The sequence below is a fragment of the Ranitomeya imitator genome, chromosome 2 (assembly GCF_032444005.1).
Source record: "Ranitomeya imitator isolate aRanImi1 chromosome 2, aRanImi1.pri, whole genome shotgun sequence".
Taxonomy (NCBI): domain Eukaryota; kingdom Metazoa; phylum Chordata; class Amphibia; order Anura; family Dendrobatidae; genus Ranitomeya; species Ranitomeya imitator.
This window is the reverse complement of record NC_091283.1, coordinates 197020584-197032903: the sequence shown is the minus strand read 5'-3', so window position 1 is coordinate 197032903 and position 12320 is coordinate 197020584. Positions and strand designations below refer to the sequence as shown.

General features: G+C 46.7%; 1 protein-coding gene across 3 annotated transcripts in view; it reads left to right on the top strand.

Moving 5' to 3' along the window:
- The window catches only part of DENND1A (DENN domain containing 1A), a 1020433-nt gene that overhangs the window by 452560 nt on the left and 555553 nt on the right, over positions 1-12320 (top strand). For all 3 annotated transcript variants that reach the window (XM_069748456.1, XM_069748457.1, XM_069748455.1), the window contains exon 9: positions 5143-5253. In XM_069748456.1, coding sequence (XP_069604557.1) covers positions 5143-5253 — 111 coding nt within the window. The remainder of the gene's footprint in view (positions 1-5142; positions 5254-12320) is intronic.

Below are 12320 nucleotides of genomic sequence, written 5' to 3'. Positions count from 1 at the left end.
AGCGCGGACTTGAGGCTGGCGAGGGACTGCTTGTATGCAGTGAAGTGCTCCGCAGAACAAGATCTCTTCCATCGCCGTTCAGCGATCCTGGAAGCCGGTCTCAGTTCTTTGGCCAGGCTGGTTAGCCAGTGCTGCCTGTTGATTCTACGAGTTTTGCTATGCATGAGTGGGGCGGCCGAATCGAGTGTTGCTGTTATTGTGGTGTTATAAAAAGAGGCAGCAGCATCTGTGTCATGGAAGGAAGCTATGGCTGTAGGAGGGAGAAGGGACTCAGAGAGTGATTGTAAATTGGGGTGTTTGAGATTTCTGCGAGGGTGAGTGAGTTTGTGGAGTGGAGGTTGCGCACTAGGAGGGGAGAGAGAAGAAAATGTCAGTAGATTGTGGTCAGACAGGGGGAGGGGTGAGTTAGTGAGATTAGTAAGGGAACAGAGGCGGGTGAAGATGAGGTCCAATGTGTGGCCATCTTTATAGGTGGCTGCAGATGACCATTGAGTGAGACCAATGGAGACAGTGAGTGATAAAAGTTTAGAGGCGGCTGAGGTGGAAGTGTCAATGGGGATATTGAAGTCACCCATGATGATAGTGGGGATGTCGGCTGAGAGGAAATGAAGTAGACAGGTGGTGAAGTGGTCAAGAAAGGTGGAGATGGCTAGTTCTGGGGGGCGGTAGATGACAGCCAGCTGGAGATTGGAGGGGGAGTAGATGCGGACTGATTGCACCTCGAACGAGGGAAGAGTAGCAGAGGGTGGTAGTGGAATTGGGGTAAAGGAGCAGGTATCAGACAGGAGCAAGGCAACCCCTCCACCACGTTTGTTGCTGGGGCGAGGGGTGTGAGAGAGGTGGAATCCACTATAGGAAAGTGCAGCTGGAAAGGCTGAGTCAGAGGGGGTGAGCCAGGTTTCAGTGATGCTGAGGAAGGAGAGTTTGGTATTGATAAAGAGGTCGTGGATAAATGACAGTTTAATCAGATAGACAGTGTTGTCAGCAGTGTGAGCAGCTTCTTCTTACCTCAGCACTCCTGGAATCTCCAGTATTAGATCAGATAGACAGGATTGTCAGCAGTGTGAGCAGCCTCTTACCTCAGCATCTCTGGTATCTCCAGTATTAGATCAGATAGACATGGTGGACAGCACTGTGAGCAGCTTCTTACCTCAGCACCTCTGGAATCTCCAGTATTAGATCTGATAGACAGGGTGGACAGCAGTGTGAGCAGTCTCTTCTTACCTCAGCACTCCTGGAATCTCCAGTATTAGATCAGATAGACAGGGTTGTCAGCAGTGTGAGCAGCCTCTTACCTCGGCACCTCTGGTATCCCCAGTATTAGATCAGATAGACATGGTGGACAGCACTGTGAGCAGCTTCTTACCTCAGCACCTCTGGTATCTCCAGTATTAGATCTGATAGACGGGGTTGTCAGCAGTGTGAGCAGCCTCTTCTTACCTCAGCACTCCTGGAATCTCCAGTATTAGATCAGATAGACATGGTGGACAGCACTGTGAGCAGCTTCTTACCTCAGCACCTCTGGTATCTCCAGTATTAGATCTGATAGACAGGGTGGACAGCAGTGTGAGCAGTCTCTTCTTACCTCAGCACTCTTGCTATCTCCAGTATTTGATCAGATAGGCAGGGTGGTTAGCAGTGTGAGCAGTCTCTTCTTACTTCAGCACCCTGGAATCTCCAGTATTAGATCAGACAGACATGGTGGACAGCAGCGTGAGCGGCCTCTTACCTCAGCATTCCTGGTATCACCAGTATTAGATCAGATAGTCAGCAGTGTGAGCAGCCTCTTCATACCTCAGCACTCCTGGAATCTTCAGTATTAAATCAAACAGGGTGGTCAGCAGTGTGAGCAGCCTATTTTCAACTCAGCACTCTTGTTATCGCCAGTATTAGATCAGATAGACAGGGTTGTCAGCAGTGTGAGCAGCCTCTTCTTACCTCAGCACTCTTGCTATCTCCAGTATTTGATCAGATAGGCAGGGTGCTCAGCAGTGTGAGCAGCCACTTCTTACTTCAGCACTCTGGAATCTCCAGTATTAAAGGGCCACTGTCACCCCCCTGCAGCCGTTATAAACTAAAAGAGCCACCTTGTGCAGCAGTAATGCTGCATTCCAACAAGGTGGCTCTTTTAGTTTTGTGTTCAGGTATTATTAAAATAAAGCGTTTTGAAACTCTGCAGAAATACCTGTCTTTGTCCACGGAGGCGGGTCTGAAGCCTCCTCTGTTAAGTGCCCAACAGCCGTCACTCACATCTTCTGGGGCGATGGTCGCCGCCCCCTGCGCGCTGTTTTCTTTTCAAATCCAACGCCGGCGCTGTGTAAATATTTGTGGGGCAGGCGCAGTAAGCTCTGGCTGTCTGACGTCACAGCCAGGCTTGCAGACTGCGCCTGTGCTGGCAGTGCGGCCACCCACCTCGGGAATCCCTGCCCCGCAATGTGTTATGCATTATGCACAGTGCGGGGCTAGGATTCCTGGGCATGTGCACTGCGTGTCTCAGACTCTCACCCACGTCCCCCCGCCTTCCAGCCTCTGGCTATTCAGCTGAGCTCATCTTGCCGCCTCCTCCTTCTGCTCATGGCAATCGCCGGGAAAGAAACAACCTACGAAACTTGCCTGCTAGCTGGCTGGAAGGCGGGGGGCGGGGGGACGTGGGTGAGAGTTGGATTTGAAAAGAAAACAGCGCGCAGGGGGCGGCGACCATCGCCCCAGAAGATGTGAGTGACGGCTGTTGGGCACTTCACAGAGGAGGCTTCAGACCCGCCTCCGTGGACAAAGACAGGTATTTCTGCAGAGTTTCAAAACGCTTTATTTTAATAATTCCTGAACACAAAACTAAAAGAGCCACCTTGTTAGAATGCAGCATTACTGCTGCACAAGGTGGCTCTTTTAGTTTATAACGGCTGCAGGGGGGTGACAGTGGCCCTTTAAATCAGATAGGGTTGACAGCAATGTGAGCAGCCTCTTCTTACCTCAACACTCTTGTTATCTCCAGTATTAGATCAGAAAGGCAGGATGGACAGCAGTGTGAGCGGTCTCTTCACCCCTCAGCACCCCTGGTATCCCCAGTATTAGATCAGGAAGGTAGGGTGAACAGCACTGTGAGCAGCCTCTTCTCACCGCAGCACCCCTGGTATCCCAAGTATTAGATCAGATAGGCAGGGTGGTTAGCAGTGTGAGCAGCCTCTTCTTACTTCAGCACCTGGAATCTCCAGTATTAAATCAGACAGGGTGGACAGCAGTTTGAGCAGCCTCTTCTCACCTCAGCTCTCTTGTTATCTCCAGTAATAGATCAGAAAGATAGGATGGACAGCAGTGTGAGCAGCCTCTTCTCACCTTAGCTCTCTTGTTATCTCCAGTAATAGAACAGAACGACAGGGTTGGCAGCTTCTGGCCAACCTTATTAAATAACACTGGTGTTTTAGCTGTCAGACCTTTTTCACTTACAGCACTCAGACCAAACATCCAGTTGTGTGACCCTAGCCTTGTAGAGATTACCTATAGTACATATTTATTTCTTACTAGATGGTGGCCCGATTCTAACGCATCGGGTATTCTAGAATATGCATGTCCACGTAGTATATTGCCCAGCCTTGTAGTATATTGCCCAGCCAAGTAGTATATTGCCCAGCCACGTAGTATATTGCCCAGCCAAGTAGTATATTGCCCAGCTACGTAGTATATTGCCCAGCCACGTAGTATATTGCCCAGCCACGTAGTATATTGCCCAGTCACGTAGTATATTGCCCTGTGACGTATATTGCCCAGCTACATAGTATATTGCCCAGCTACATAGTATATTGCCCAGCTTGCCCAGTCACATATTGCCCAGCCACGTAGTATACAGCACAGAGCCACGTAGTATATTGCCCAGTCACGTATATTGCCCAGCCACGTAGTATATTGCCCAGCCACATAGTTCACGTAGTATATTCCCCAGTCCCATAGTATATTGCCCAGCTACATAGTATATTGCCCAGCTTGCCCAGTCACATATTATATTGCCCAGCCACGTAGTATACAGCACAGAGCCACGTAGTATATTGGCCAGTCACGTAGTATGCACCATATCCCTGTTAAAAAAAAAAAGAATTAAAATAAAAAATAGTTACATACTCACCTCCTGGAGCCTCTGGATCGAAGCAGTCGGTTCCCGATGCTCGTCGTGCGCTCCGGTCTGAAGATTGCATTGCGGTCTCACGAGATGATGACGTAGCGGTCTTGCGAGACCGTACATCATCATCTCGCGAGACCGCAATGCATGCAGCGGTCACCGGGGTGTCGCGAGGAGCATCGGTTACCGGCCAGTTCGATCCGGAGGCTCCGGAGGGTGAGTATGTAACTATTTTTTATTTTTTTATTATTTTTAACATTAGATATTTTTATCTCAGCTTCTCTGCACTCCTCCTGCACTGGCTGTGAGCGTCGGTCAGCCGGAAAGCAGAGCGGCTGACCGCTCTGCTTTCCGGCCGCTGTGCTCACAGTCAGTGCAGGAGGAGTGCAGAGAAGCTGAGCGCCGGGGACAGACAGCGGTAGGTAAGCATGTAGTGTTTGTTTTTTTTACTTTTACGCTGGTAACCAGGGTAAACATCGGGTTACTAAGCGCGGCCCTGCGCTTAGTAACCCGATGTTTACCCTGGTTACCCGGGGACCTCGGGATCGTTGGTCGCTGGAGAGCTGTCTGTGTGATAGCTCTCCAGCGACCAAACAGCGACGCTGCAGCGATCGACATCGTTGTCGGTATCGCTGCAGCGTCGCTGAGTGTGAAGGTACCTTTAGACAATTACCGTATATAGTACATGATATCATTTTTCTATTACCAGAGTAAATTTTTAATAGCTATTTATCCAGTTCACTTCTTAGTAATATTACTCCACATTCTTGTCACAAGTCTGTGTAACATAGTAGATGGGCCGGTGACTTTCCAGTGCTTATGCTTTGTGGTTTCAGCAGTATGGTGCATGAAGGGGTTCTGTGAGGCAATCTGTAATAGAATCTTGCAGACTCTGTAAAATTTTTGGCTACAGTATGTAAAGTAGCTGATTAGATTGAGATATTTATATAACAAAACTTTCATATTATTCCTCTTGTTTTTTTACTTGAATAAATCCTTAATCCAAACTGTTTTGTTTCATCTATTTGCAGAGGAACCTGACTGAATATTTTGTGGCCGTAGATGTGAATAATATGCTGCACCTCTATGCCAGTATGTTGTATGAGCGCAGGATCCTGATTTGTTGCAGTAAACTTAGCACGGTGAGTCAGTCTTCATCTAATTAACACTTGAAAGATATTATTTATTTGTGGACAGGCATAACATAAGGAGCAGTCGTTCTAAGTGACTAATGTAGGCAAAAAAAACAAGTATAGGTCCCTTACCTCCATATCAGACCTTGATGTATATTGAAGATTTTTCCTAACGTTGACATGTCCTACATTGTAATTATAATGGTAAACCCTTAGGCTGGGTTCACATTGCGTCAATGGTGTCCGTTAGACGGACTACGTTACACCGCTGTGTAACGTAGTCCATTACGGCCGCCATTGACTGCAATGCCGGACGCATCGCTAGCGCGCGCCCACAATGAGCGTGCGCTAGGGATGTGCCATCATTGAGAGACGGACCCGAAGATGCGGGCTGCAGCGTTTCCGGGTCCGTCACTGCTAGCGCAGATAGAGCTAGCAGATGCTCTATCTGCGCTAGCGCGATGTATAACCGGCACTTGCGCTAGCAGCAGCCCGTTATTTAGCGTATGTGCTGAACGGGCTGCTGTTAATGCAGTGTGAACTTAGCCTTAAAGAGAAACTGTCAGTGGGATCAACAATCGTAAGCCGTCTATATGAGCATGCAGGTCATAGAATGTTGAATGAAATGATACCTTGATATCTGCGAACGGATAAATGGTTCCTGAGAAAACCATATTTTTCCTTATATGCAAATAAGCCGAAAAGATCATGGAGGTGTTTGCAACTCATTTGCATATACATTAAATTGTGACTTTCTCGGGAACTAATCATTGGATTGTAGATGAGAAGGTATCATTTGATTCAACTTTCTATGACCTGTATGCCCATATAGACAACTTAGTAGGAATTATTCCATTGACAGATGCCATTTAAGGGTTTCGCATTGCAATGCAGAATGTCAACGTTAAAAAAAATCTTCAATATACATCAGGGTCTGACAAGGAGTTAGTGAATCTATACTTGTTTTTCCCCACATTTGTCTCTGACTTGGCTTCATTCAACATTCTGACAGCTATGTAATCCAACAGCAGCATGATATAGATTTATAGGTTGGGGACAGAGATCCTGATTCCAGAGATGGATCACTTTGTAAATTGAATGCCGCAGTTGTGATAGAATCACAGTTTTCTCTGCTTCAGATCTAGCAGAGCTCGGAATGCTGAGCTCTGTATAACCTCGCCCACACCACTGATCGACAGCTTTCTGTGTACATTGTGTCCGTGAAAAGCTGCTAACCACTGGTGAGGTGAGGGCAGAGTTGGACTGCTGCTGTCAGGTTACATAACATTGCAAAATAAAAATGAAGTGGGATTTTAGCTGACCTCATTGGTTTGTGTATATTAGTTTTATAAGTTTACTTTGTTTGTTTTTGTTTATTTACAATGTCATGTTATGTGGGAACTGAAATGAGAAAAAGATGGACAAGCATAACCACTGAACTTTGGAAATAAAGTTGAATTTTTAAGTCAGTGACCCTCTAAAGGGGACACAGCTTCTTTGTTTAATTTTTTCTATAGATCCTCATTGTGTATTTAGCGTTTCATCAGAAAACATATGTTTTAGTTAATCAACCGTAGTTCTACTGGCCAAAAAAGAAAACCAGTCAATACACATTAACAGCTCAAAGAATAAGAAATCACTCTTCTCCTGGAGATGGAAACGCATGATTTTATCGACTGGTAAATCTTGAAATACAGAGCTGTGAACTTTGAGCAGAAGAAAGCTGGGTTGTGTTTTTTTTTTGGTATTGATGTGCTGCCATTTTAAAGGAAATAGCACTTTTGGGTTTTCAGCATCTTTTATCTGTTAGAGGCTTGATGGAACCTAAGTGGCATTAAGCTCCCATCTTATCAAACAAACCTGTCTGGAAGTGCTGTTGTTCCAGTGCATATCTGGTTTCATCAGCACAGCATGGACAGGCTTTAATTTCCTCCCTTTATCTTGAGAACGCAGCATTCGCACATTGCCGTGGACCACATGCTCAGTGGTGGGACACAGTCATTGTAACTGGACTGCTGCTGGAAAAGTTTCCATGTCTTCTTAAGATGTCAGAACTTTTCCGACTTGACACTTGTTTCTGCCTAGTTCTCAGTTGCAGATTGTATATAAGAATTAGTTTTACTCTGACCTGCTTTTGTTCCTTCCGGGTCGTGGGTTGGTATTACTACAAAACTTGGTCATTATGATCTGTGCCATTCTCTAAAAGAACTGGTAACTAGGGTTGAGCGACTTTTACTTTTTTAGGATCGAGTCGGGTTTCGCGAAACCCGACTTTCTCAAAAGTCGAGTCGAGTAAAATCGGCCGATTATCGCAAAAAGTCTTGGATCGACCGAAACACGAAACCCAATGCAAGTCAATGGGGAAGCATAGTCGGCAGTGAGTGGAGGCCAGGAAAACACCTACAGTGCCCATTTTAATGGCAAAAACATCCATTCTTGTTACTGAAGCTTGTCAATCTTAATTTACCTTATAATAATAGTTAGGCATTGTAAATTGGGGGTCATTTGGCTAAAGTTGTGGGGGGTAGGGCTGGTTCAAGTTTTTAGTGGTCCCAGGAAACGTGGACTACGTCACGGCAGTGGAGCAGGGAGAGGTAAGTATTTCAACTTTGCAAGTGCTGTGATCCTGAGCAAGCAGGGGGGTCCCACTCGTTCGCATTGGCACTGGCACAGGGCCCCTCAAAGTACGGCGGTGTGTTTGCACGGCGGGGGCGCCTCCCACCGGCAGAAACACTTTTGCGTACTATGAAAGGCCCTGTGCCAGTGACGTCGCCAACGAGTATAAAGTCCCCCCCCCCGATGAAGGAACCTTCACTTTCATCTGCACCTTCCTCTTTGTCCCCATGTAAGGTGGTATAGTATGCGGGAAGGGGAACCTGACTTTCAGCAGGGTCAGATTCTGGCTGTGTAGCGTGCAAGGGGAATGTAGTGGCCTGGGTCAATGTACCAGCAGACTCATCTATCACTGGCTGGGCAATGGGCAGTATGAGGAGGAAACACAGATATAAGCCCAAATAATAAAGTGGGCTAAATGCAGTTCAAAATTGGTAACAGGACTAACCAGGCGGCATTGCTTTGTTCAGTGGAGGACAACTGTAATGAGAGGCTGACACAGTGAGTAGGCCCAAATCAGTAAGTAGGCTAAATGCAGTTCAAAATTGGTAACAGTAGTAAACAGGCGGCACTGCTTTGTTCAGTGGAGGAGAACAGCAAGGAGCGGCAGACACCGTTAGTAGGCCCAATCAAACTAGTAGGCCAAATGCAGTTAACAATTTGTAAATATAGCCCGAAAGCCTGAAGATCGAAGCTCAGGAAATCAAACCAGGAGAACACCAAGGAGCGGCAGACAACGTTAGTAGGCCCCAACCAAACTAGTAGCCCAAATGCAGTTTCATATTGAAAATATAGGCCGAAAGCCTGAAGATTGATGCTCAGGAAAGTAAACCAGGAGAACACCTAGGAGCGGCAGACACAGTTAGTGGGGCCTAACCAAACTTGTAGGCCAAATGCAGTTTAATATTAAAAATATAGGACGAAAGCCTGAAGATTGAAGCTCAGGAAAGTAAACCAGGAGAACACCTAGGAGCGGCAGACACAGTTAGTAGGCCCCAACCAAACTAGTAGGCAAAATGCAGTTTAATATTAAAAATATAGGCCGAAAGCCTGAAGATTGAAGCTCAGGAAAGTAAACCAGGAGAATACCTAGGAGCGGCAGACACAGTTCGTGGGGCCCAACCAAACTAGTAGGCCAAATGCAGTTTAATATTAAAAATATAGGACGAAAGCATGAAGACTGAACCTCAGGAAAGTAAACCAAGAGAACATCTAGGAGCGGCAGACACCGTTAGTAGGTCCCAACCAAACTAGTAGGCCAAATGCAGTGTAATATTAAAAATATAGGCCAAAAGCCTGAAGATTGAAGCTCAGGCAAGTAAACCAGGAGAACACCTTGGAGCAGCAGACACCGTTAGTGGGGCCCAACGAAACTAGTAGGCCAAATGCAGTTTAATATTAAAAATATTGGACGAAAGCCTGAAGATTGAAGCTCAGGAAAGTAAACCAGGAGAACACCTAGGAGCGGCAGACACCGTTAGTAGACCCCAACCAATCTCGTTGGCCAAATGCAATTTAATATTAAAAATATAGGCCGAAAGCCTGAAGATAGAAGCTCAGGAAGGTAAACCAGGAGAACACCTAGGAGCGGCAGACACCGTTAGTAGGCCCCAACCAAACTAGTAGGCCAAATGCAGTTTAATATTAAAAATATAGGCCGAAAGCCTGAAGATTGAATCTCAGGAAAGTAAACCAGGAGAACACCTAGGAGCGGCAGACACCGTTAGTAGGCCCCAACCAATCTCGTTGGCCAAATGCAGTTTAATATTAAAAATATAGGACAAAAGCCTGAAGATTGAAGCTCAGGCAAAAAAACCAGGAGAATACTGAGGAGCGCCAGACACCGTTAGTAGGCCCCAACCAAACTAGTAGCCCCAATGCAGTTTTCAAATTCCGATAGGCTGAAAACCTGACAATTGAAGCTCCGCTTTTTTAAGAGGAGGACAGCTGTATTGAGTGGTGCAGACAAACACAGGTAGTAGGCCTTAAACAAAAAAGTTTGCTCAATGCAGTTTAAAAAAGGTTACAGGGGTACACGGGCAGCATTGGTGTGGTCAGCGGAGGACAATTGGAAGTAGGGACCGCAGACAGACTTACTAGGCCTAAAATAAAAAAGTAGGCTCGATGCAGGTTTAAATAGGTTACAGGGGTACACAGGCAGCATTGGTGTGGTCAGTGGAGGACAATTGGAAGGAGTGACCGCAGACAGACTTACTAGGCCTAAAATAAAAAAGTAGGCTCTATGCACTTTCAAATAGGTTCCTGGGGTACAGAGGCAACATTGGTGTAGTCATCGGAGGACAATTGGAAGGAGGGACCGCAGACAGACTTACTAGGCCTAAAATAAAAAAAAGTAGGCTCTATGCACTTTTAAATAGGTCCCAGGGGTACACAGGCAGCATTGGTGTAGTCAGCGGAGGACAATTGGAAGGAGGGACCGCAGACAGACTTACTAGGCCTAAAATAAAAAAAGTAGGCTTGATGCAGGTTTAAATAGGTTACAGGGGTACACAGGCAGCATTGGTGTGGTCAGCGGAGGACAATTGGAAGGAGTGTCTGACACAGTTAGTAGGCCAAAATAATAAAGTGAGGTTAATGTCTGGCAAAAAAATTTTTTTCACAAATAAACAGGTGGCATACCTAGGTACAGGGGTGGGCTCCTCTGCTGACTTGCAGACAGTGGTATTTGGCGCAAAGTATTAACTGGTGTAAATTTAGGACAGGGCCTCTGAATATTTTTACTAGCATCATGCATGTCAACAAATTGGTATTGGCAGTGCCATTGAAGGATTTAACCGCACAGACTAAACAGTGGTGGAGCAGTGAGAGATAATTTTGCAAGCGGTAGAGCACTGTTTGAGCTGGGGGGGGACACTCTCTCGTGGGCGGCGGTACTGGCCCAGGGCCCCTCATGTTACGACGGTGTGTCTGACGTTGGGTGTGCACCACCACCACCAGAGACACTTCATTGTACTATGAGGGACCCTGTGCCAGTGCCGTCGCCCAAAAGTGGGCACACCCACCTCTTCAGCCAAATGGCACTCGCACGGGTGCTTGCGCCAAGTGGTGACCACGTCCCTGTGGGGGGAATCAGCCCATTTAGGGAGGTGTAAAAATGGCGTATGCTGGACATACAGCAGCTGCAAATGGAGAAATTTGAGCAGTCAGTAAGACCAGTCCAAAAGCAAGACCTTTTTACAGGAAAGCTACGTGTCAGCAGGGAAAGTTGTGGGGCAAAATAATTAGAAATCCATGATTGGTTCATTTTAATGAAGGTTAGATCATCAACATTTTGGGTAGCCAGACGAGTCCTTTTTTCGGTCAGTATTGAACCAGCAGCACTGAATACTCTTTCTGATAGCACACTAGCTGCTGGGCAAGCAAGCTCCTGCAATGCATATTCTGCCAATTCAGGCCAGGTGTCTATTTTGGATGCCCAGTAATCAAATGGGAATGACTTTTGAGGGAGAACATCGATAAGGGAGGAAAAATAGTTAGTAACCATACTGGACAAATGTTGTCTCCTGTCACTTTGAATTGATGCTGCAGTACCTGTTGTGTCTGCGGTCATTGCGAAATCACTCCACAACCTGGTCAGAAAACCCCTCTGTCCAACGCCACTTCTGATTTGTGCACCTCTAACACCTCTGCCATGTTGCCCTCTGCAGCTCGTGTGAGAACCATCACTGCCGCTGTGTGCTGGGAATGCCTGAACCAAACGGTCTACAAGAGTTGCTTGTTTGGAAGCCAATATTTGCTCAAGGTTCTCATGTGGCATGATATTTTGCAATTTCCCTTTATAGCGAGGATCCCGGAGGCAGGCCAACCAGTAATCATCATTGGTCATCATTTTGATAATGCGGGGTCCCTTTTTAGGATATGCAAGGCATAATCCGCCATGTGGGCCAATGTTCCAGGTGTCAATTCACTGCTTGTGCTGGGTTGAGGAGCACTTTCTGGCAAATCAACATCACTTGTCTCCCTCAAAAACCCTGTACCTGACCTTGCAACGCTACCAGTTTCTATTGCCCCCTGAGAAGCTTCCTCCTCCCATAAATATTCATCCCCATCATCCTCCTTGTCGTCCTCCTCTTCGTCTGCCACCTCGTCCAGGAGACTTCCCTGAGCAGATAGTGGCTGACTGTCATCAAGGCTACCCTCGTTCTCGGCTGCAGACGCCTGCTCCTTTATGTGCATCAAACTTTGCATCAGCAGACGCATTAGGGGGATGCTCATGCTTATGATGGCATCGTCTGCACTAACCAGGCGTGTGCATTCCTCAAAACACTGAAGGACTTGATGCAGATCTTGTAGCTTCGTCCACTGCACACCTGACAACTCATGTCTGCCTGCCCGTGTATGTGTATCCTCCCACAAATACATAACAGCACGCCTCTGTTCGCACAGCCTCTAAAGCATGTGCAGTGTGGAGTTCCACCTTGTTGCAAGGTCGATTATTAGGC